Source organism: Ranitomeya variabilis, chromosome 1 (assembly GCF_051348905.1).
Source record: "Ranitomeya variabilis isolate aRanVar5 chromosome 1, aRanVar5.hap1, whole genome shotgun sequence".
Classification (NCBI taxonomy): domain Eukaryota; kingdom Metazoa; phylum Chordata; class Amphibia; order Anura; family Dendrobatidae; genus Ranitomeya; species Ranitomeya variabilis.
The window spans coordinates 605,850,247-605,876,263 of NC_135232.1; the positions used below are offsets into that span (position 1 = coordinate 605,850,247).

Genomic DNA, 26,017 nt, shown 5'->3' on the forward strand with positions numbered 1-26,017 from the left:
CCAAAACCAACACCGCCCGAAGCGTCGGTGAACAAATCCAAATCAGCGTTGCCCACCACTTCCTCCATCAGCAACGAACGGCCATTGTACCATGCCAAAAAACTGTCCCACACCTCCAAATCGGCTTTGTGCTCACTAGACAAGCGAACAAAGTGATGCGGAGCCTTAACCCCCGCTGTGGCGCCAGCTAACCTACGTGAAAACACCCTCCCCATCGGGATGATCCTGCAAGCAAAATTCAATTTGCCGAGAAGGGACTGAACCTCACACAATGGCAGCTTCTTTAAGCGACACGCTCGAGCCACTTCGTTTCTTAATCCGACCGATTTCTCCTCCGGTAACCTAATCTCCCAATTAACTGAATCGATAACAATGCCCAGAAATGAAAGACTCGTGCTAGGCCCCTCGGTTTTTTCCCGGCGCCAACGGGACACCGAAACGTTCAGCTACCCAGATCACTGTCCTCAAGCAATGTCACAACATCCGGACTGACCCGGCCCGATGCACAAAAAGTCATCCAAATAATGTATAACTGAATCCAAACCCAACACGTCCCGAACGACCCACTCAAGAAAGGAACTAAAAGCCTCAAATTATGCGCAAGACAGCGAGCAACCCATCGGCAAACATCTATCAACGTAAAACCCCCCCATTCCAATAACAACCCAACAGCTTCACGCTATCTGGATGCACAGGTAGTAACCGAAAAGCCGACTCGATATCGGTCTTTGCCAACAGCGCACCTCTACCACAACTACGCACCCAGCGTGCCGCCTCGTCAAAAGACATATGTTGTGATCCCAATGGCAGGGGATCTCAGAGATTACAGCAAAGTCTGCAAACATAAATACCAGCTCATAGGGACGTGGTAACTAGGCTGACCATATACCTGATCCTAGCACAAACACTAACAGTAGCCGGGGAACGTGCCTACGTTGATCCTAGACGTCTCGCGCCAGCCGGAGAACTAACTAACCCTATCAGGGAAAATAAGACCTTTCTTGCCTCCAGAGAAAAGACCCCAAAGTAATACAAGCCCCAAACAAATAATAACGGTGAGGTAAGAAGAAAAGACAAACGTAAGAATGAACTAGATTTTAGCAAAGAGAGGCCCACTGACTAATAGCAGAATATAGTAAGATAACTTATATGGTCAGCAAAAAACCCTGCAAAATATCCACGCTGAATATCCAAGAACCCCCAAACCGACTAACGGTGTGGGGGGAGAATATCAGCCCCCTAGAGCTTCCAGCGATATCAGGAATCACATTTTGTACAAGCTGGACAAAAATATAAACAATGCAAATGATCAAAAATAAGAAAGCAGGACTTAGCTTATCTTGCAAAGAACCAGGACCTGAAGACAGGAGCAAACAGAAATGAACTGATTACAACGATGCCAGGCACTGGACTGAGAATCCAGGAAGTTTAAATAGCAACACCCCAGGCCTAACGAAGCAGGTGAGTACCAACCTGGGAAAGGACAATCCAAGTGCCAAACCACTAGTGACCACAAGAGGGAGCCAAGAAGTATAGTTCACAACAGACATATAAACCACGGCACAAAGCTCCGGGTCTTTCACGGACCTCCTCCGAGAGCAAGACAAATGCTGAATCAGCCTGAACTTGTTTGGTTCCTTCTTCTGAAACATGCTCAACGACGAAACTACCAAATCCTCTAGCGGCGGAACAGGGAAAGGTCCGGACATTCTCCCCAACGAAACCTCCTTATTCAACTTTTCTGAAACCACAGCAGCATGCAACTCAGCTGACCTTCTTCAAAACTTGAGGGATACCAAAAGGAGGAGGGGGTATACGAAAACCATTGCGAAAACCCAATAACAACAACTCCGCTTTTTCCCTATCCGGGAACCTATTTAGATAGGGGACCATCGTGTCCAGCCTCACTGGCTTCACCCCCTTTGGAATTGCCCTCTGGCTTCCCTTTTCTCTTAAAGCACTTGGCAGCACCATGGGAAGATCCATTGCAGTGCGAGCACAAGTGCTTGAACTTACAAGTAGCTCCGAATTTGCAGTCGTTAAACTGCCAGCATAAACCGTGTTTTTGACCTCCCGATTGTCCGGACTGACCCCCTGATCTCGAAGAACTTCCTTGCGAGGCAGCTTGGCCGGTAGTTCTGGCCCCACCTTGAAAGGAATGGCCATATTTTGTCGGCGCCATAACCCACAACCACAAACCAATATCCTTCTGATCCCATCTAATCGCCGGACGAACCGCCTTCCGCTGCCTAAACTGCTCGTCGGTCCGGAGCCAGGCCTGACACCCGTATGCCCTATGTGCCTCACCTATCGAATCCATATAGCAAAATAAGGCGGAACAGTTTTCAGGAGCCTTTTCGCTAACTACACTCGCCAGAATCGCGAACGCTTGTAACCAGTTCACGAAAGTCTGAGGAATAAGCTGCCATCTCCGTTTTTCCTCATCCTCCTTCTTACTGTCCTCCTTCTTGCTCTTATCTAAATTAAATTTCTCCAAAGGAAGGTGCGAAAAGATCTCCACGTACTCATCTTTCCAAATCTTCTCCCTCACTTCTTTTCTTAAATGTGCCCCCAACGGCCCCTCAAAACAAACATAAACCTCGCCCTGCGCTTTATCGTCCAAACGAATCCCGCCCTCCTTCTTTTTTTCAGTCTGCACGGACACTGACACGGGCTCCGACAACCTGCTCATAGACATAGAGTCTTGCTCACCAGGCTGCAGGGGAGCTGGGGTCCCCCTAGCCGCAGACGTCCCGCTCATCCAGCCGTCACCTGCTCCCGATCCGCTCTGTGGACCCCCTTGGAGCTGCGGCTCGCCGCACGATGAGGACCGTGATGTTCTGGCCCCGTCCAGGCCCGCTGCTGTCGAACCCGATGCGGCCTGATGTGAAGGCACCCCGGGCACAGGCCCACCGCAAGAAGCAATCCCCTCAGACCCTCGGACACGGCTCCCTCCAGATCCGGCAGATGATGCAGGTGAAGATCCAGGGTCACTGGTGAGGCCTGGCAGCCCCACAAGTCCGGCGGAGCTGCCCGCCGCTGCAGCATCAGAGGCTCTCCCCCGTTGTTTCAGGCCAGTAGAGGAAGCGGGCTGCCCGGCGGGAGCATCGCCATCGCCTGACGGTCCGGTGCCCCCCGGAGCGAGGAGGCTGATTTGCAGCAGCCACCCGCAGCCGTTGCAACACCTGCTCGACCGATGCCATCTTGTAGGTATCTCCTGATTGCCTCCAGAGCGGGAACTGGCCAAACCCCACCCCCTCATTGCCCTATAAACCCCCTAATACATATTACCCCCCTCCCCTTAAACATAACCCCACCCTCTACCCTTCTGCTCCAAACCCCTGTCATGTTGGCCTGCACGTATGCCGTCTGGGGGGAGGGGACGGCTCGCTCCTACCAGCTCTTTTCAACATGTTGAGTCCCAGCAGACTAGTGATTCCACACTAGGACTCTCCGAGGAGCTCTTTACAACATCACTTCTTGATTTTGGTCTCTCACCTTGCATGTTCCAAGAGGTACAGAAGGTGATGCTGTTTAGTGATGCACAAACCTTAGAGCAGCCACGGCCACAAGAAAAGGACTGTGGGTAGTGGCAACTTTTGCCTAAGGAGGAAAATGATAAGACACAGTTGCTAATAAGTCAGGTTGTTGTTAAGTCACCAAGTCAGGAGGACCAGGCTGCGGTGGTGGAAGATGAGGTGGTGGATGACAACGTCACACACATCCAAACTGGGAATCTGGCATGCAGAGCAAGGCAAGCAGCGCTTGGGGGGTGGGGGGAATCAGCAGCACCAAAACAGGCAGGAAGAGGCAGTGGGGTGACCAGAGAGAGAAGGCAAGCAACTGTTCTTGTGACTAGCAACTGTGAGCTATGACACTCCTGAATTTATTCGTCAAAGAATTAGGTGTTCACCAGTCTGTGACTTTTTAAAAGAGAGGCTGCAATTAAAAAAAATAAATAAAAAAAAACGGCCATTTGCAACCTGTGCCATGCCAAGATTAGCAATGGCCTGACCACTAAGAGCCTAGCTACCATCAGAATGATAAGGCACATGTCATCTAAGCACCTGACTCCGTGGGCCAAATTCCTGGGCCCACGACTGGGATCAGCACTGCCAGCTGGTAACACCACTGCCTCTTCCCCTGTGCTAGGTGCTTCCAAGTCCCCTGTCAATGACAATGGCACAGATACCTCCCGCCGTGCACCTGTCCTTGCACATTCTGATGCACCATCATCAGGCACTTCCAATTTCTTGTCCCAGCAGAGCGTTCAGCTGTCCCTACCCCTGTCCTTGGAACAAGAGATAAAGTTTCCAGCCACCCAACCACAGGCCCAAAGGCTAAACTGGCACATATCCAGGCTGGAAATATTGCCATTTAGGCTTGTTGACACAGAGGATCTCCACCGAATCATGGCGGCAGCCATACCTCAGTACTCTTTCCCCAGCCACCACTTCTCCTGGTGTGGCACCGCCACTTTCTATTAGCACGTGTCCATTATCATCACCCTTATCTATGTGGTTAATGGGACTGTACACTTAACAACCGACATGTGGACAAGCGCTTGTGGCCAAGGATGCTACATTTCCCTGACAACACACACTGTGTGAACATTGTGGAGGATGTGCGGAGCGCCCCCACACCGCCGCAGGGCCGAGGGGTACCCGGAGCCGGGCCTCTAGGTCTCAGTCCTGGGGTTGTCACGGTGGCTAGACCCGGTCCGTGGCCCTGTCTGTCAGTGGGGGACGTCCGGTGCAATAAGTGGTGTTATAACGGTGATATAGCGGTGCAGTTGTGGTAAATAATGAGGACACCAGGTTGCAGTCTCTTTACCTCTTTACTGAAGATGTTGGAGACCTCAGTCCAGAGCGCTGTTAACTGGGTTTTCAGAGACCGGCCGGTCCAACGACACATCAGGAGTTCCTCCTTACAGGTGGGAATCAGTATCTACCTTCTAGCGCTGTGTGTTGTAGTTCTTCCCTGCTGAACTCCCGGGATAGTCCTCACAACTGTTTCTTTCTGTCTCTACTGTTCTTTCTCCGTCCTCCAGATGATATGGTAGGACGCACCCGTATGACGGGGTAGGCCTGGAGTTCTTCCGGGACCCTAGAGTCGCCCCTCTCCCACAGCTGCCTCCGTTGTCTGCTTAGGTGTTAAGTGAGACAGCCAACCTGTAATTAGCTGTCCGGCCGTGGTTTGCAATGTACTTAAAGTCTCTTACTTGCTCGGCGTTCCGGCCACCGACTGGTTGCGCCTCAGAAGGATGTTGCCTCGGTCTAACAGCAGGACCCCTTCTGGTATTTCTCCTTTTCTGTATTCCCGTTGTTTACTGGTTAGTTCTGCTCTGAGGAGTCTGCCAGGATCCCATCCCTGACAGGTCCTCTCACTAGCTCTTCCCAGCTACTTCTCCCCGTCTTCCTGTCCAACCCCCAGTTTTACCAGAGTTGTGAGGAGTGGCCTACTAGATAGGACCACCCCCCCTGGAGGCCGGAGTGTGAAGTGTGGTGTCAGTGTACCTGGTCAGAGAAACTCCTTAGTGTAATCAGACGTACCACAGCTCCCCATAGTGGCGGAGCCACAGTACTGCAACAACCAGGACTCTGGGGTGCTGCACTCCCCCCCGGTTAAATCCAGTACTCCGGGACTGGGAAAACAAGAACAATAATACATGTTAACAGGAAACACACAAACTTTTGAAATAGCATAACAATTGAACATAACAAGGCTTCCCTTTACGGGAGGTGAGGATTCTTGAACGTTGCAAAAGTTAGGTCATGCACAGTTTATGACTCTCAGTTCAGTGGTTGAAACAGCGGGGACCCCGGGTAAACAAAGGGGCCCCCCTTTTTGAAAGTTTTTGAGCAATTCACCGTCCATTACTCTATTGTCCATTTAAAAACCTGTAACAAAAAGATATAAAGTTTGTAGCGGAGGGGAGTTTGATTTTGAGTGCTGCGTGTGGACCTTCGCAGCGCAGGGGTTGCTATTGGCCTAACAGGGCCCGCTATGCTTGCTACCGCTGGTGTAGTGCCCTGTCTTCTAGCTACACTTCTAGTGAGTCTGGGTAGCACTGGCAGGTTGGGGCTCTCAGAGCTGCTGCTATCAACAGTGGGTACAGCAGATTCACTGATAGCAGAGGGAGGATTTGCCGGTTCAACGGTTGGCAGGGCTTCATCAGGTAAGGCTTGTTGAGGTAGTGGGGCCGGATGATCTGGTACCTCCATCGTTTCTGGCGGGTCCGGCTGTGGAAACGTTAGGACAGGTACCACGAGGGCTTGGTTTATCTGAGTCCAGGACTGGGGAAAGTCACCAAGGACAGTATGGAACACCTTCTCCTTTTCTACCGGCGGGGAGATTTCTGGGGCCGTGCCCCTCTCTTTCAACTTATCGGGGCAGGCCTTAAGGTGATCCCTGGATACCGCTGTCGAGGTCTCCCCTCTGTCCTTACTGATGAGGCAGACCTTGGTGTTGTCGAAGTCAGATGGCAAGATGGTGTACGGTTCCGCTTCCCATTGGTCATCGAGCTTGTGTAACCTCCTCTTTCGTTTAAGCACTTGCTCACCAGGTGACAGGGGAATCGCAGGAGCGTGTTGGTTGTAGTCCCTTTCTTGCTTCTGCCTAGCCTGGGCGAGACTTCTCTCTACACACTCCTGTACTTCGCGGTACCTTCGCTGCCTTTCTGCATCCCAATCTGCATCCGGCGAGGTATCTTCGGGTACTAGGACCCCCATGTCCAGATCAACGGGTAACCGACTAGACCTTCCTCGCATCAGGTACGCTGGAGTACAGTTGGTGGAACTTACTGGGATGTGGTTGTACATATCCACTAAGTCAGGCAACTTTGTCGGCCACAGATTCCGTTCCTCCACAGGCAAGGTCTTCAACAAATCGATTACTACCTGGTTCATCTTCTCGCACATCCCGTTGGTTTGAGGGTGGTACGGTGTAGTTCTGATCTTCTTACACCCGTACAACTGGCAGAATTCTTGGAACACTTCCGCTTCGAATGCAGGCCCCTGATCGGTCAGTACTTTCTCTGGGTAGCCATGGGGCCTACAAAAGTGCTGCTGGAAGGCCCTAGCGGCAGTCCTAGCTGTTAGATCCTTGACAGGCACAACCACCAAAAACCTGGAGTAGTGGTCCACGATGGTAAGGGCGTAGATATAGCCCGACCGGCTAGGTGTCAGCTTCACATGATCCAGCGTGACCAGTTCGAGCGGCCGTTTGGTGATGATAGGCCGCAGGGGAGCCCGTTGACTGTCACGGTCCTTCCTGCGCAGACTACATGGACCACACTCCCGACACCACTTCTCAATGGTTCTCTTCATGCCAATCCAATAGAACCTCCCTCGGAGCAGCTTCTCCAGCTTCTTCCATCCGAAGTGTCCGGCTCCATCATGGTAGGCTCCCAGAACCATGGGCGCATCTCGCCTTGGCACCACTATCTGCCACACCAATTCATGAGTACGTGGGTCGATGCTCCTCCTGCACAACTTGCCATCATGGATAAACAGTTTGCTTCTCCCCTTCCACAGCTGTTGGGTCTCTTGTGGATCATCTGGGCCAGGGTGCAAGCCAGCCTGCGTCAAGAGTTCCTTCACCTGACGGACCGCGGGGTCACTATCCTGGGTTTCTGCCCATCCGTGGTGGGGCAGGGGATTCAGCGTGGCATCCGGTTGGTTCTTGTGCCTGTTCTTCACATGGTGAGAGTTCTGAGTGGCTTTGGGGCGATGGAAGGCAGGCAGCTCCACCTCTTCAAGTGCCTCCGGGTCTTCTCCCACTTCTGGTAGATTGGGCATTCGGGACAGAGCATCGGCATTGGCATTCTGGTGTCCTGCCCGATATTTGATGGTGAAATCATAGTTGGACAGCCGGGCCATCCACCGCTGTTCCAAAGCCCCGAGTTTGGCAGTACCCAGATGCGTTAGCGGATTGTTATCCGTGAAGACGGTGAATTTCGCGGAGGCCAGGTAGTGCTTAAACCTCTCTGTCACTGCCCAGACGAGGGCCAGGAATTCCAGCTTAAAGGAACTATAGTTGTCAGGGTTCCTTTCCGTGGGACGGAGTTTCCTGCTGGCGTAAGCGATCACCCTTTCTTTGCCGTTCTGAACCTGGGACAGCACGGCTCCTAATCCCACATTACTGGCATCTGTGTACAGCACAAACGGTTGATCATATTCGGGGTAAGCCAGTATCTCTTCTCCCGTCAGTGCCGACTTCAAACAGGTGAAGGATTCCTCCAGCTCTTCGTTCCAATCAAAGGGGGTTTTCCTCCCCTTGGTCTTCTTTGGTTGGCCCACCAGCAGATTTTGCAAGGGTGCGGCCTTCTTGGTGAAATCCTTAATGAATCTCCGATAGTAACCTACCAACCCGAGGAACTGCCGGACTTCGTGGAGGTCACTAGGCTTTGGCCAGTCCTTGATCACTGTGACCTTGTCGGGGTCTGGGGCCACTCCTTCAGCGCTCACCACATGGCCCAGGTACTGCACTTTAGGTTTGAGCAGATGACACTTGGACGGTTTCACCTTTAAGCCGAATTTGGACAGGGCTTCGAACACCTCGGCCAGGTGCTTCAGATGGTCTTCGTAGGTCTTAGAGAAGACAATGACATCATCCAAATACAGCAGCACAGTTTCAAAGTTCATGTGTCCTAGGCAGCACTCCATCATCCTCTGGAACGTTCCTGGAGCATTGCACAGTCCGAAGGGCATGTAGTTGAACTCGCAGAGACCCATTGGTGTCGTGAAGGCCGTCTTCTCCTTGTCCGCCTCCGCTACAGGAACCTGCCAGTACCCACTGGTGAGATCTAAGGTAGAGAAGTAGTTAGCAGATTTTAAAGCAGCCAGAGATTCCTCTATCCTGGGCAGTGGGTATGCGTCCTTATGTGTAATGCGATTCAACTGCCTGTAATCAACACACATCCTCATTGTACCATCTTTCTTTTTAACGAGGACTAACGGAGCTGCCCAGGGGCTACAGCTGTCTCTCACCACCCCAGCCTCCTTCATTTCCCGCAACATGTCCTTGGCACACTGGTAATGAGCTGGGGGTACAGGGCGATATCTCTCTTTTATGGGTCGATGATCTCCCGTGGGGATGTGATGTTGGATCCCTTTCACCTGCCCAAAATCTGAGGGGTGTTTGCTGAATACCTGCTCGTACTCGTGTACCACCCTGTAAGCCCCCTGTATCTGATGAGACGGGGTGGAGTCAGTGCCCACATGCAGTTCCCGACACCAGTCTTTCGAGTGCTCTGCAGAACCTTTGTTCTCCGCCACGTTTGACGGGACCAAGGGTTCAGGTGTCTGTATTACACTATTATTGACAGTGAACAATTTGGCGAGCGTGGTATACTTGGTTAGGTGGACCTCTTCCTCCCCACAATTGAGGACACGTACGGGCACTCTCCCCTGTCGGACGTCAACCACCCCCCGGGCTGTCAGAACAGTAGGCCTATTGTCTGAATATACAGGTTCCACCAAGGCCTGGTAGTCCTTACCCCTGAGGCCTATGGCTGCTCGACACCATATTAACATTTCACTCTTGGGAGGTATCGCGATGGGGTTTGAATCACTTACAGTGACACGACCAATCTCACCACCAGTCAGCTCTACCTGCTGTCTCTGCATCAGAGCTCTGATTTCCTTCTGCAGGGCACGTTGCTCACTGTGGCCAGCGTTTTCTGCCACCTGTTGCAACAAAACAATCACTTCTGCAAGACAATTTTCTATGACATTGGTACCAAGAGTCATCATGGGATTACATTCTCGACGATCAATATCTACAATCACAATCCCTTGGGCTTTCAATTCCACCCGCCCCACTTTGATGGTGACCTCCTTATACCCCACTTGTGGCAACGGCTGACCATTACTGGCGATTATGGTGAAATCATCGTCAGGGCCACGAGTAATACCAGCGTCTTCCCAATACCGTTTGTAGAGCACGTAAGGTATAGTCGTCACCTGAGAACCGGTGTCCAGCAAAGCATTCAAGGGGATTCCATCAATCACTACAGGGAGAACTGGTCGTCCTCCAATATACTTGGTTCTCCAATGCTGCGGGCCTGACCGTCCTACTCCTGGGGGTTGGCCCTTTGCCCCAGGGGTTGCTCGTTTAAAGGACAGTACCTTGCAAGATGGCCCACCTGGTGACAGCGGCGGCAGATGGGTCGTCCATCCTGGTGGAAGCGGTCGTCGGGCCGGCTCCTGGTCGGCGGAGTCCTCCTCTGTCGCATCCAAGGGACATCCTCCGGGCTGGAAGCCAACTGGATCTTCTCTTTGGGGGCCTCCTGTAGGGACTGCACCGTCCGGGCCAGGGCAGCGACGCTCTTAGTTAGCTCTTGCATCTGGAGCCGAAGTCCTGCGGGGGAGTCGTCCTCGAAGCTCTGGGCGTCGGCCTCCGCGGCAACTGGGGTATCCGATGCCACCTCCTGGTGGTAGGTGAGAGCGGGGCACCTGGGTGTTACTGCGCGGCTGGGCTGTCGCTCCTGCAATGCCTGGATAGCTTTATCTTTAAACTGCGCAAAAGTCAAGTCTGGATTTTGCATAGCCAGGAAGTGCAATTGGCCCCGCTGGTGACTGCACAGGAGCCCCTCAATGAACCGCTCCTTCAGGATTTTATCTTCATCCTGCATGCTGCCGGGGTCACTCTGCTTAATGGCCCGCATCGCTTCCTGGAGATTAAGGGCATAGTCCCGCAAGCTATCCTGTGACCTTTGTTTGCATCCATAAAAAATCAGTTTAATTTCTGTAGCAGTGCGAGTATCAAAGGTGGCTTTAAGCTTGGCAAAAATCTGTTGTGCAGTTCCTTTATCCTCAGCGGGCCAGGATTTCAATTCTCTAAGAGCCGCCCCAAAGAGTTGGCCGGTTATCATATGGACTTTCTGGGGCTCGGTTAGGGGATAGAACTCGAGCAGGCTGCAGAGCCCTTCTTTAAAGTCAGTGAATGTATGCGCCTCCCCAGAGTATCGTGGGAGCCAGGTCGCTCCGGGCAGGTAGGGCATGGAGAAGGGCATTATGGCTCTTGCGTTAGCGGCGGTGTCCGACTGGCTGGTGGGGGCAGCGGGCTCTGCGGCAGCCAGTGGCGGTATTAGGGCTGCGGCTTCGCCCGCTGCAGGGACCGGAGCTGCCCCTGCGTCCGCGGCTGCGACCGCCACCTCCTCTCCTCCCGACTCAGACATGGCTGTCCCTTCCTCCCACTAACCTGCTGGGGGTCGGAGTTCCTCTTCCGGGATTGGCGCCTTACCGCACTTTCCGTTCCGCGCTTCTTTTGGCTGATCCTGCCCACGTAGCTAAGGCGCCTCCCTCCGCGCGCGGCAATGGCGAATTTTGGCGGTAACTCTCCGCGGCAAGCAGTAGCACACAGTTCTCTCAATAAAGTACAGTCCAAGCACGATAAATCACAGTTCCAAGGCACACATGACCTGATTCTTCAGGCTTAAGTAGATCCTGTTCGTGACGCCAAGTTGCGGAGCACCCCCACACCGCCGCAGGGCCGAGGGGTACCCGGAGCCGGGCCTCTAGGTCTCAGTCCTGGGGTTGTCACGGTGGCTAGACCCGGTCCGTGGCCCTGTCTGTCAGTGGGGGACGTCCGGTGCAATAAGTGGTGTTATAACGGTGATATAGCGGTGCAGTTGTGGTAAATAATGAGGACACCAGGTTGCAGTCTCTTTACCTCTTTACTGAAGATGTTGGAGACCTCAGTCCAGAGCGCTGTTAACTGGGTTTTCAGAGACCGGCCGGTCCAACGACACATCAGGAGTTCCTCCTTACAGGTGGGAATCAGTATCTACCTTCTAGCGCTGTGTGTTGTAGTTCTTCCCTGCTGAACTCCCGGGATAGTCCTCACAACTGTTTCTTTCTGTCTCTACTGTTCTTTCTCCGTCCTCCAGATGATATGGTAGGACGCACCCATATGACGGGGTAGGCCTGGAGTTCTTCCGGGACCCTAGAGTCGCCCCTCTCCCACAGCTGCCTCCGTTGTCTGCTTAGGTGTTAAGTGAGACAGCCAACCTGTAATTAGCTGTCCGGCCGTGGTTTGCAATGTACTTAAAGTCTCTTACTTGCTCGGCGTTCCGGCCACCGACTGGTTGCGCCTCAGAAGGATGTTGCCTCGGTCTAACAGCAGGACCCCTTCTGGTATTTCTCCTTTTCTGTATTCCCGTTGTTTACTGGTTAGTTCTGCTCTGAGGAGTCTGCCAGGATCCCATCCCTGACAGGTCCTCTCACTAGCTCTTCCCAGCTACTTCTCCCCGTCTTCCTGTCCAACCCCCAGTTTTACCAGAGTTGTGAGGAGTGGCCTACTAGATAGGACCACCCCCCCTGGTGGCCGGAGTGTGAAGTGTGGTGTCAGTGTACCTGGTCAGAGAAACTCCTTAGTGTAATCAGACGTACCACAGCTCCCCATAGTGGCGGAGCCACAGTACTGCAACAACCAGGACTCTGGGGTGCTGCAGATGCAGTTGAGTCCCACCCTGGCACAGCACATATGCTCCCAACGCCGAGGATTGCTGGCCCTACTTCTATCAGGGTTTTCTTTACGTTAAACATCAGTTTTTGCACCCCCTCCTACTCCTCCTCATCCTCCATTTCAGAGCACGCCATCCACATCAGCCGGACCCTGGAAGCTCTGCAGCAATGCCTCAGCAAAGTGGTAACAGGCTCTGCTGAAGCTAATTTGTCTAGGAGACAAACCGCACACAGCGACAGAGTTACTTAAGGGAATAACAGACAAGACAGATGTGTGGCTCTCACCACTGAACCTCCAACCAAGCATGATTGTGTGTGATAATGGCCATAACCTGGTGGAGGCTGTGAAGCTTGGCAAGCTCACACACTAACGATGCTTGGCACACATGCTCAACTTAGTAGTTCAGCAGTTTCTGAAAACATACCCAGAGTTCCCAGAGCTTCTGGCCAAGATACACTGCATCAGTGCCCATTTCCGCAAGTTGGCTAAAGCTGTTGCCGCTTTAGCAGTATTGCAGCAGCGCAAGTGCCAGCTCACCGACTAGTGTGCGATGTGCCAACACACTGAAACTCCACTCTAGACAAGCTGGCCAGGTTTTGTGAGTAGAGGCCAGTTGTTGAGTACCAGCTCCAAAATGCAAGTCGGTATTCTGGTCAGCCTCCGCACATAATAGAACATTTTGTCAAGACTTTAAGGACTCCACAAAGATGGTGAGTTATTATATGCTAAATTTGCAAGATTATCATCATTGCCTGCTCAGGGTAGGTTTAATTAATTACATTGCACTTGTTGTACTACCGATAAATTTTCACCAGGATATCTTTCTATCATGATGTTTCTTTTGTCATCTTTGTTCATGTCTTTATTTATATGTTAACAATTTTCTTTTTTCTTTTTTCTCTAAATAAAATTAAGTTATTGTCATAAAACTCTTTGTTTTTTATTGCTCTATAATGTTGAATATACTTTGTTATCAAGTAAAGATGTGACCACCCAACTGAACATACAAATGGATTCTGTGTACTTAAAATAGCCTCCCAGTAATCTTTCTTATTCTTAAACCTGTATAAATGTTAGTGTAGTATCAGTTTGTTAATATACTTGTAGGAAGATGGACCTGAATAGTGGTCCCTCTTGCGTATCAGGGCCGGAACAGTCGGGACCGTCACCATTGTTGCCACGGGAAGCACTTTCTGACCGGAGTAGACCTTTGCACCTCACTGCTGGGGGCGGGTGTGATATAAAAGGGACTGCACGCATGGGAACAGAGCTTTTGGGTACCCAGTGTGCGCTACAGGAGAAGGTTGACTTTCTCTTCGCTGACTGACACCAATTGACAGGCCAGTTTTGCAGCGTTCCATCCCCCGCGCATACAGACTGTTCATCCCCCTAGACTAACTCCTCCGACCTTAAGAGCACTGACCGGTCGGTACATCTGACATCTGCGGACTCCCTTGGTGATGCTGATCCGGCGTTGCACGCAGCTCACAGCAGTGATACTGTGTCATCCAGTCCGGGATTTTTGTACAACCTTAGCCGATCAGCAGACTGCACCCCGTTCCAGGATCAAAAGACCAAATGAAAGAAGACCAGGATACTTTGTCAACGTACAGAGACAGTGCCACACTTTCCTCCAGAACCGGCTCAGAGACTACGGCACCATCGTGGGACTTTCTACAACCTTAGCAGACCTTTCCCCGTTCAGCACCCCGTTCCAGGATCACAAGACCATGTGAAAGAAGACCAGGATACTTTGTCGCCGTACAGAGACAGTGCTACACTTTCCTCCAGAACCGGCCCAGAGACTTCTCGCGCCACCAACTGTGCCATCGCAGGATTTTCCAGCCACCATCGTCCAGGAACCAGAGACTGATAAGTTAACCCATTATTTCACCTATTGTAGTTACTTTATTGTCATATACACTTTGTGGGCCTGTATATTTTCATCCCCTGACTCCCTGCATGGAATATTCACTTTTGAGATAATGATGTATATAAAACCCTTTAACTCTTGCTCTGCCTCCTGCTCGTCACTGCATCCCGCATACCTGCTAGAACCTTACATACTCACCTGTCAGTCTTCTCCGGTTTCCTGTGTTCTTCCTCTCCTCTTTAGAGACACGTGGCAGCAATTCAGACTCTCCAGATCACACTGTACTCTGTGTGAGCTGGAAGTCTCTTTTACCATGAAAGTCTATGGAGCATCGTCCTGACGCTCCATAATCTCACACTGCAGAAGGCACTTCCAGATAACACAGAGCGCGACGTGACCTGGCGGAGTCTGAATCACCATCACGTGACTCAGAACAGGAGAGGAACAGTGCTGTAAACTGTAGAAGACAGCCACAAGTGAGCATATTAACACACTGACACTACAATAACATTTAAGATATGTGCTTAACTGCTTATGTAACGTAGCACATGTAACATATGGTGGAAACATTTCTGCATCAAAAACGTGATTTGCTGCATAAAATATGAGCGATTTCCGTATTTTGACACCTTTTTTATGTGTGTTTTTTTCACTAGTCATTAGAATGGATAAAAAACCCTGCAAGAATTGACATGCTGAAGATATGAATCTGCTTCAAATAAGCAAAATGTGCAGCAAAGTTCAGAAATCTCATTCACTTTGCTGGGACTGTAAAATGCTAGGCTTTTGAAAACATTGGTAAGATTATATTTGCCAAATACAGTAATAATATTGTTTTAATTAAAAAAGAGGAAAAATTCTTACCATCTCTGGGAGTTATAATACTCTTTCGCGAATCCAAAAAGATAGTAAAATCCCTGCAAGATGAATTGAAGAGAAGAAAAAAAAAGGCATTACATTTAAGAATGGAGATAAATACAATATTTACGCCTCACATTTTGAGTTAACCCCTTCACCCTGGGCCTGTTTTCACCTTCCTGACCGGGCCAATTTTTTCAATTCTGACCACTGTCACTTTGAGGTAATAACTCTGGAACTCTTCAATGGATCCCACTGATTATGAGTTCTTTTTCTTGTGACATATTGTACTTCATGATAGTGCTAACATTTCCTTGATGTGAATTACGTTTATTTGTTAAAAAAATAAATTTTTAAACTTTTAGTTTCGATTCCCTTAAATCAGAGAGTTATATCACACCAAATTGTTAATACATAACATTTCCCACATGTGTACTTTACATCAGCACAATTTTTGAAACTTTTTTTGTTAGGAAGTTATAAGGTTTTAAAGTTGACCAACGATTTCTCATTTTTCCAACAAAATTTGCAAAACCATTTTTTTAGTGACCACCTCACATTTGAAGTGACGTTGAGGGCCCTATAGGACAGAAAATACCCCAAATTGACACCATTCTAAACACTGCACCCCTCAAGGTGCTCAAAACCACATTCAAGAAGTTTATTAATCCTTCAGATTCTTCACAGGAATTAATGGAATGTGGAAGGAATAAAACATTTTTCTTTTTCACACAAACATTTTCCTGTAGACCCATTTTTTTTTTACTTTCACAATAGTAACAGGAGAAAATGATACCCAATATGTGGAGGAAGACCACTGTTTGGGCACACAGCAGGGCTCGGAACGGAAGGAGTGCCATTTGACTTTTTGAATGTAAAATTGCTGGCGTAGTAAGCGGATGCTATGTCATGCTTGGAGAGCCCCTGAAGTGCCTAAACAGTGGGAAACCCCCCAAAAGTGACACCATTTTGGATACTAGTCTCCTCAGGGAACTTATCTAGATATGTGGTGAACACCTTGAACTCCCAGGTGTTTATAACGTTGAGTCGTGAAAATAGCAAATACACATTTTTCCCACGAAAATGTTTTTTAGCATTTTCTCAAGGGTAACAGGATAAATTACACCATTTAATTTGTTGTGCAATATTCCCTGAGTACGCAGATACCCCATATGTTAGAGAAAACTCCTGTTTGGGTGCACGGCAGAGCTCAGAAGTGAAGGACCACCATTTTACTTTTTTAATACAAAATGTGCTAGAATAATTAGAGGACGACATGTCACATTTGGAAATTCCCCACAAGTGGCTCCATTTTGGAAACTGGACCCCTGAAGGAATGTATCTATTTCACTCGCACAAGGGTAACAGGAGAAAATGGACCCAAAAATGTGTTGTGCAATTTCTCCTGAGTACACTGATACCCCATATGAGGTCTAAAACTGCTTTTGAGGCACAGGGAAAAGCTTGGATGGAAAGCTGTGCCATATTGAAGTTCAGATGTAGCTGGATTGGTTTCAGGGTGCCATGTCTCACGGAATCCGGGTAATGTGTCAAATGAATCACTGAACCCCTAGATGAATTCACTGACGGGTACAGCTTTAAAATAAATGGGGTCATTTATGGGGGTTTTTGCTGGTAGGCAACCTCAGGGGCAAATATAGAGAGAGCATCCAAAATAGCATGGCAGCAAAGGCAGTTTCTACCATGACAGTTACTTTATTTTCTCGTTGGGAGCTCATTATGGAATAATACTCCATTTCTCTGACTATGCTTGAAGCCAGAATGTTTTTAAGAGTAAGAGCCCTCCAGAAGGTTAAAGCTTGATTTTCAGGTAATGTTATTTTTCAAAACCGGATCATTACGCAATACATACCAGTTATCTTGAAAACATTTTTTGTGTCTTTCTATGTTGGTAATTGAAGGTAGTCATAAAATTAGACTCAAATTTATTATAATTTATCATTCCTTTTGGCCGTTTTTCTTAGCTGACAGTCTTGATCCATGTTTTTGCAATTATTGTAAGCGCGTACAACAAGTTTTTTTGGATACTTCTGTTCCATGAACTTATTTTTTTATAATTGCTGCTTGATCTATAAAATCTGTTTCAGAAGTACAATTTTTTTCTGATTGTTTTGAACTGATTTGGGGGAATGTTTTGTAACCATTTAGAGTAGTGCCGGCTCTTATAATGAATATAGCTATTAGCATCTACTTTAAAAAAAAAATAAAAAATCTTAGTACAAACTCGTTGGTCAGAAATAAAAACAAATAAGTCTAAAAAGATTGATGAAGAGGTCTTGTATAGGACTTTAAAACACATTGACTTTAATTTTTTTCTGTACTATTTAGCTGGACAGCTTAAGGTACCTTCACACGAAACGACTTTGTAACGATATCGCTAGCGATCTGTGACGTTGCAGCGTCCTGGCTAGCGATATCGTTTAGTTTGACATGCAGCAGCGATCAGGATCCTGCTGTGATGTCGCTGGTCGCTGAATAAAGTCCAGAACTTTATTTGGTCGTCCGATCGCTGTGTATCGTTGTGTTTGAAAGCAAAAGCAACGATACCAGCGATGTTTTACACTGGTAACCAGGGTAAACATTGGGTTACCAAGCGCAGGGCCGCGCTTAGTAACCCGATGTTTACCCTGGTTACCAGCGTAAAAGTAAAAAAAACAAACAGTACATACTCACCTGCGCGTCCCCCGGCGTCTGCTTCCTGACACTTACTGAGCGCCGGCCCTAAAGTGAAAGTGAAAGCACAGCGGTGACGTCACCGCTCTGCTGTTAGGGCCGGAGCTCAGTCAGTGTCAGGAAGCGGATGCCGGGGGACGCGCAGGTGAGTATGTACTGTTTGTTTTTTTTACTTTTACGATGGTAACCAGGGTAAACATCGGGTTACTAAGCGCGGCCCTGCGCTTAGCAACCCGATGTTTACCCTGGTTACCCGGGGACCTCGGCATCGTTGGTCGCTGGAGAGCGGTCTGTGTGACAGCTCCCCAGCGATCAAACAGCGACGCTGCAGCGATCGGCATCGTTGTCGCTATCGCTGCAGCGTCGCTTCGTGTGAAGGTACCTTTAGAGTGTTGGGCAAATGGATGCCTGGGGAATGTTTACCAAACTCAGAGAGCCATTTGATTCATGCTGCAAGGATTAATTGCCCATTGTTTTTTTTTAGAAATAAATAAATTCCATTCCCCTAGATTACTGTGGCTGAGATGCCATTATGGAATAATGAATACTTTCCAGGATTACTGAATCACCCCTCTGCTCAGTTCTGGATGTCATATGATGTTTCCTCAATTAATGATCTATATGAACTGGGAGTTATGTTGTCTTTTGAACAAATTAAAACTAAATATAATGTCCCTAAACCTCAGGTTTTTCGCTATTTGCAACTTAGGACAGCGATCCAATCACATATGAATAGTATAAATGAGACGCAACGAATATCATCCTTCCCATTGATAGGGATCCTTAAATCGCAGGGACCCCGTGGCCTTATCTCTGCACTATATACATATATGTTATCCACGGGTGCTGACTCTGTTTTATTACCAATTAAAGAAAAATGGAAGCTTCTGATTCCAGATCTTCAGGAAGAGGACTGGGAAACAATTCTTGAGTCTCCAACTAGGGTTTCTCCCTCGGCCAACAACAAAATGACCCAAATGTATATAATACATCAATCATACTTAACCCCGCTGCGTTTATTTAAAATAGGGTGGTCTCAATCTCCAGAATGTCCCAGATGCCACACAATAGATGCAGACTTTATACATATGGTATGGAGTTGCCCAATTATTTTATCTTTCTGGAAGGAAGTGATCTCGTTGTTGTCCTCCCTTGTACACATTCCTGTCCCCCTGAATCCGTTAGTATGTCTGTTTGGAGTCTTGGAGGAAGAGATTTGGGCACACCATGTTAAAATTCTTTTGAGAGAGACACTTTTCTTGGCAAGGAAAATAATAGCCCTGCATTGGATGGGTAATACGCATCTGTCTCTCAGAGCCTGGATTGAGCTGGTAAACTCAATTATACCTTATAAACGAACCTTATACCAGAATCGGGGCTGCTTAGGGAAATTTAATAAAATCTGGGATGCATGGAACTCATCATTTCTTACTATGTCATCTCATCCGTAATGTTCCAGCTCCAAATTGATAGTATTTAAGGTGGATCTTGCATTAGTTCGCACTTGGTTCACAATCTGAAGTATTAATGGGATGGAGATTGTTATGGCAGTGGGTTTGTTTTAGGGTTTTAGAGTTTTAAGTAACTGCTTGTTGTAATATCTTAAGTCACTTTTATTGCTATTTCATGGATATTACGCTGATTGTATATGTCCTGATTTGAATATTTGCCAACCATATATGTCTTAATTCTGTTGTTGTTTAATAAACGAATTTAAAAAAAAAAAAAAAAAAAAGAAATGCAAAACAGGTGAGCGCAAAATTTGGATTAGACTCACTGGGGCTCAGAAGGGAGGGGGCATTTGAATTCGGGAATGCAGAATTTGCTGAATTTCTTTTGGGGGGTGAGGAGCCATTTCCCTTTTCCAGAGTATTTATGTTACCAGTAACTGGGAAGCCCCCTAAATTTCCTTTGAAAAGTGTCAGACCTGACTGGGGATTTTTTTTTTTGTGGATTGAGATGAAGCTTTTAAAGGGAACATTTTACATAACATTTAGGATCACATTTATCCAATATTCTAAGCTGAGCACTTACATCGGGGTTTCCATCTAAATCTCAGAGTGACGTGACAGATAAAACCCCTGAGGGATTAATTTACAACAATTAGGCAGCAGAGTTACTCTGGCTTCTGGTCAGTGGTGTTCTTTTCAGAAGTACACAAAACTGTGCCGGACTGCGCTTTTATGCACACCTAAAAAGACAGACACCGCCGGATCACAGGTCCTACGGCGACCCCAGTGGCTCCATCTGCCTCATTATAGGGAATGTTCCGCTGGGGGTTCCATCTGAATCACATATATCAGAGATTTACACAGAAACCCCGGGAAATAAGCGCTCAGAGTAGAGTGTAGGATAAACGTGAGCCGAGTGTTACTGCTATCTATGGGAGTTAAACCAAATATCGATAACAATACACAGTGTCAAACAAGTAATTGACACTTGTGTCCTCATACGGGGATTAGATCAAGAGGTCCAGTGCATGAATACAAGTGAAAACATGTATAGAGAAAAATGCACATAGGAGAACCGGAAGTGAATAAAAGCATATTTTATTGACAAAGATTTTATTAAAAGATACACTTATTTTAATCCAAAACAAAAGGTAGTTTGACAGTGAGGAATACCAAAAGAGTGGAACCGCAGGTCAGAGGAAAATAGGAAGAAGTAGGTTCAGTTTGCCTGTTTATAATTACATCAGTACATCTATGTACTGGGTAAGTGTTAAATTAATGTGAAACAAAAAAATAAGACCAGTAATAGACATATACCAAAAAAGTTATAGTGAAATCTGATGGCAAAAGGAACATGAAGATGGTAAGTAAATAACCTCAGACCTGGGGAGGAAGTAAGAGACTATACTCACTGTAATTCCTTAATCCTGCAGTGTGGACTGGACAGCGCCTCCATCAAAACATTGAAATGGGAACCAACCAGATGATTATAAGACAGATCAAGTATCTTCAGCGACTGCGTATTCTTTATCACAGATGCCAACTGGTTGCAGGATATTGCTGATAGATCAAAGCCAAGCAATCTGTAAAAATAAAAGATGAGATTTGACTGAAATGTCCACAAAGCACTAATATAAAATATGGAGATTGTGAATATGGAGAGAAAATGTTCTCAGGATATTGGTAATATTCATTTGCAACCTCTTGTGTGTGATGGATGTCAGGAATGACAACCGCTTTAACCCCTTAGTGACAGAGGCAATTTGGTACTTAATGACCGAGCCAATTTTTACAATTCTGACCACTGTCACTTTATGAGGTTATAACTCTGGAACTCTTTAACAGATCCCGCTGATTCTGAGATTGTTTTTTCGTGACATATTGTACTTCATGTAAGTGGTAACATTTCCCACGTCTACTTTACATCAGCACAATTTTGGAAGCAAATTTTTTTTTGTTAGTGAGTTATAAGGGTTAAAAGTTGACCAGCAATTTCTTATTTTTACAACACCATTTTTTTTTAGGGACCACATCACATTTGAAGTCATTTTGAGGGGTCTATATGATAGAAAATAGCCAAGTTACCATAGTTACATAGTTATTAAGGTTGAAGGAAGACTTTAAGTCCATCTAGTTCAACCTATAGCCTAACCTAACATGCCCTAACATGTTGATCCAGAGGAAGGCAAAAAAAAACCATGTGGCAAAGAGTAAGCTCCACATTGGGGAAAAAAATTCCTTCCCGACTCCACATACGGCAATCAGACTAGTTCCCTGGATCAACGCCCTATCAAGGAATCTAGTGTATATTCCCTGTAACATTATACTTTTCAAGAAAGGCATCCAGTCCCCTCTTAAATTTTAGCAGTGAATCACTCATTACAACATCATACGGCAGAGAGTTCCATAGTCTCACTGCTCTTAAGGCCCCGTCTCACTAAGCGATTTACCAACGATCACGACCAGCGATATGACCTGGCCGTGATCGTTGGTAAGTCGCTGTGTGGTCGCTGGGGAGCTGTCACACAGACAGCTCTCTCCAGCGACCAACGATCAGGGGAACGACTTCGGCATCGTTGAAACTGTCTTCAACGATGCCGAAGTCCCCCTGCAGCACCCGGGTAACCAGGGTAAACATCGGGTTACTAACCCGATGTTTACCCTGGTTACCAAAAAAAACAAACACTACATACTCGCCTTTCGGTGTCCAGGTCCCTTGCCGTCTGCTTCCTGCTCTGACTGAGATCCGGCCGTACAGTGAGAGCAGAGCGGTGACGTCACTGCTGTGCTCTCACTTCTCACTGTACGGCCGGCAGTCAGTGAGAGCAGGAAGCAGACGGCAAGGGACCTGGACACCGAAAGGCGAGTATGTACTGTTTGTTTTTTTTTACATTTACGCTGGTAACCAGGGTAAACATCGGGTTACTAAGCGCGGCCCTGCGCTTAGTAACCCGATGTTTACCCTGGTTACCAGTGAAGACATCGCTGGATCGGTGTCACACACACCGATTCAGCGATGTCAGCGGGGCCTCAACGACCAAAAAAAGGTCCAGGCCATTCCGACACGACCAGCGATCTCGCAGCAGGGGCCTGATCGCTGGTACGTGTCACACATAGCGAGATCGCTATGGAGGTCGCTGTTGCGTCACAAAACTTGTGACTCAGCAGCGATCTCGCTAGCGATCTCGCTATGTGAGACGGGGCCTTTACAGTAAAGAATCTGCGTCTGTTATTATGCTTAAACCTTCTTTCCTCCAGACGTAGAGGATGCCCCCGTGTCCCTGTCTCAGGTCTATGATTCAAAAGATCATCAGAAAGGTCTTTGTACTGTCCCCTCATATATTTATACATTAAAATAAGATCACCCCTTAGTCTTCGTTTTTCCAAACTAAATAGCCCCAAGTGTAATAACCTATCTTGGTATTGCAGACCCCCCAGTCCTCTAATAACCTTGGTCGCTCTTCTCTGCACCCGCTCTAGCTCAGCTATGTCTTTCTTATACACCGGAGACCAGAACTGTGCACAGTATTCTAGGTGTGGTCGAACTAGTGACTTGTATAGAGGTAAAATTATGTTCTCCTCATGAGCATCTATGCCTCTTTTAATGCATCCCATTATTTTATTTGCCTTTGTAGCAGCTGCCTGACACTGGCCACTGAATATGAGTTTGTCATCCACCCATACACCCAGGTCTTTTTCATTGACGGTTTTGCCCAGAGTTTTTGAATTAAGCACATAGTTATACATCTTATTACTTCTACCCAAGTGCATGACCTTACATTTATCCCAATTAAAGCTCATTTGCCATTTATCAGCCCAAGCTTCTAGTTTACATAAATCAGCCTGTAATATAAAATGGTCCTCCTCTGTATTGATTACCCTGCAGAGTTTAGTGTCATCTGCAAATATTGAAATTCTGCTCTGAATGCCCCCTACAAAGTCATTAATTAATATGTTAAAAAGAAGAGGGCCCAATACTGACCCCTGTGGTACCCCACTGCTAACTGCGACCCAGTCCGAGTGTGCTCCATTAATAACCACCCTTTTTTCCTATCCCTGAGCCAGCTCTCAACCCACTTACACATATTTTCCCCTATCCCCATTATTCTCATTTTATGTATCAACCTTTTGTGTGGCACCGTATCAAAAGCTTTTGAAAAGTCCATATACACTACATCTACTGGGTTCCCTTGGTCCAGTCCGGAACTTACCTCTTCATAGAAGCTGATCAAATTAGTCTGACATGAATGGTCCCTAGTAATCCCGTGTTGATACTGGGTCATGAGGTTATTCCTCTTCAGATACTCCAGTATAGCATCCCTTAGAATGCCCTCCAGGATTTTACCCACAGTAGAGGTTAAGCTTACTGGCTTATAATTTCCAAGTTCATTTTTTGTCCCCTTTTTGAATATTGGCACCACATTTGCTATACGCCAGTCCTGTGGTACAGACCCTGTTATTATGGACTCTTTAAAGATTAAAAATAATGGTCTATCAATGACTGTACTTAATTCCTGCAGTACTCGGGGGTGTATCCCATCCGGGCCCGGAGAAGTGTGACACCATTCTAAAAACTGCACCCCTCAAGGTGCTCAAAACCACATTCAAGAAGTTTATTAACCCTTTACATGCTTCACAGGAACTGAAACAATGTGGAAGGAAAAAATTAACATTTAACTTTTTTTTTGCAAACATTTTACTTCAGGACCAATTTTTTTTATTTTCACAAGTGTAAAAAGAGAAAATGAACCACAAATTATGTTGTGCAATTTCTCCTGAATACGCCAATACCCCATAAGTTGGAGTAAACCACTGTTTGGGCGCATGGCAGAGCTTGGAAGAGAAGGAGTGCCGTTTGACTTTTTCAATGCAGAATTGGCTGGAATTGAGATCGGACGCCATGTTGCGTTTGGAGAGCCCCTGATGTGCCTAAACAGTGGAAACCCCCCACAGGTGACACCATTTTGGAAACTAGACCCATTAAGGAACTTATCTAGATGTGTGGTGAGCACTTTGAACCCCCAAGTGCTTCACAGAAATTTATAAAGTAGAGCCGTGAAAATAAAAAATCCTTTTTATTTTCCTCAAAAATGATATTTTAGCCTGCAATTTTTTATTTTCTCAAGGGTAACGAGAGACATTGGACCCCAAAATTTGTTCCCCAATTTGTCCTGAGTATGCTGATACCCCATATGTTGGGGGGGGCACTGTTTGGGCACACATCGGGGCTCGGAAGGGAAGGAGCACCGCTTGGAATGCAGACTTTGATGGGATGGTCTGTGGGCGTCATGTTGCATTTGCAGAGCCCCTGATGTACCTAAACAGTAGAAACCCCCCACAAGTGATCCCATTTTGGAAACTAGACCTCCCAAGGAACTTATCTAGATGTTTGGTGAGAAATTTGAATGCCCAAGTGCTTCACAGAAGTATATAATGCATAGTCGTGAAAATAAAAAATATTTTTTTTTCCACAAAAAAGATTTTTAGCCCCCAAGTTTTTATTTTCACAAGGGTAACAGGAGAAACTGGACCCCAAAAGTTGTTGTCCAATTTGTCCTGAGTACACTGATACCCCATATGTGGGGGTAAAACACTGTTTGGGCGCACAGCAGAGCTCAGAAAGGAGGGAGCACCATTTGACTTTTTGAGCGCAAAATTGGCTGTCGCGTTTGGAGACCCCCTGATGTACCTAAACAGTGGAAACCCCCCAATTCTAACACCATCCCTAACCCCAACACACCCCTAACCCTAATCCCAACCTGATCCATAATCCTAATCACAACCCTAACCATAATCACAACCCTAAACCCAAAACAACCCTAATCCCTGTTAGGAGTCGAGTTTCCTCTGCTGCACAGGGGGAATCTCAATCCGTCTCTGGCAGCAGTGGAGCCTGCTCAGCGGAGATGTCGGTCCCAGCGTCTCACTGAGTCTGATTCAGTGCAAAGGGTTTTTGCTGCCTCTCCAGGCTCTGCTATTGTACCCTGCACTGATCTACGGCGAACAGGCTTTTCTGGGACTAAGTCCTGCTTTGCACACACTGAGCATGCCCAGGGTAAGATCTCTCAATGGAGATCAAGGGTCACATATTCAGGTACTGCAGCCAAGTCGAATGGTCTTTCTAGGAAGGTCCTGTAGGTACGCAGACTCAGTAGCAGTCTCTCATTGGTCCTTTTTTTAAGGTCCTGTACGTGCTGCAGCTATTTAAGGCTTGCATGGCCGCACGGCCATGCGCTAGTATCTTCTTAAGTTACATGCTTTGCGCCACTGTGGTCATATGCGTGAATGTGTTCAGGGACCCGGCTGAAATAAGCCCCTAGAATGCTGGCACCTCCGGCGAGGAGATTGTGTATGAGAGTATTCAGGGACCCGGGTGAAATAAGCCCCTAGAATGCTGGCACCTCCGGCGAGGAGTGTTGTGTGCATGCATGACCACTGACTGCTCTCTTCTGGGTAGTTAGCCTATGTCTCTGTGAGAGTTAACAGGGCACAGAGCTATGCTTTCTCGGCCGCTCTGTGAAGCTAACAGAGCTGGTTAATACCGCCATATTGTGCCGCCATTTACTTAGCGGCAGGATATTTCCTGCACGGTGGATCCCAGGTTGCGAACGCACCAATTACATCAATAAATATATTCGATGCGTTCCGCAAACCCTAACAGTATACTAGC

The 26,017-nt window shown here is 47.5% G+C and overlaps 1 protein-coding gene across 2 annotated transcripts in view; it reads right to left on the minus strand.

Annotated features, from left to right (window-relative positions):
• Positions 1 to 26,017, minus strand: part of LOC143770331 (uncharacterized) — a 600,942-nt gene that overhangs the window by 189,160 nt on the left and 385,765 nt on the right. For both annotated transcript variants that reach the window (XM_077259855.1, XM_077259863.1), the window contains 2 exons: positions 20,760 to 20,930; positions 15,209 to 15,261 (listed from right to left, as the gene is read on the minus strand). In XM_077259855.1, the coding sequence (XP_077115970.1) occupies positions 15,209 to 15,261; positions 20,760 to 20,930 (224 nt within the window). The remainder of the gene's footprint in view (positions 1 to 15,208; positions 15,262 to 20,759; positions 20,931 to 26,017) is intronic.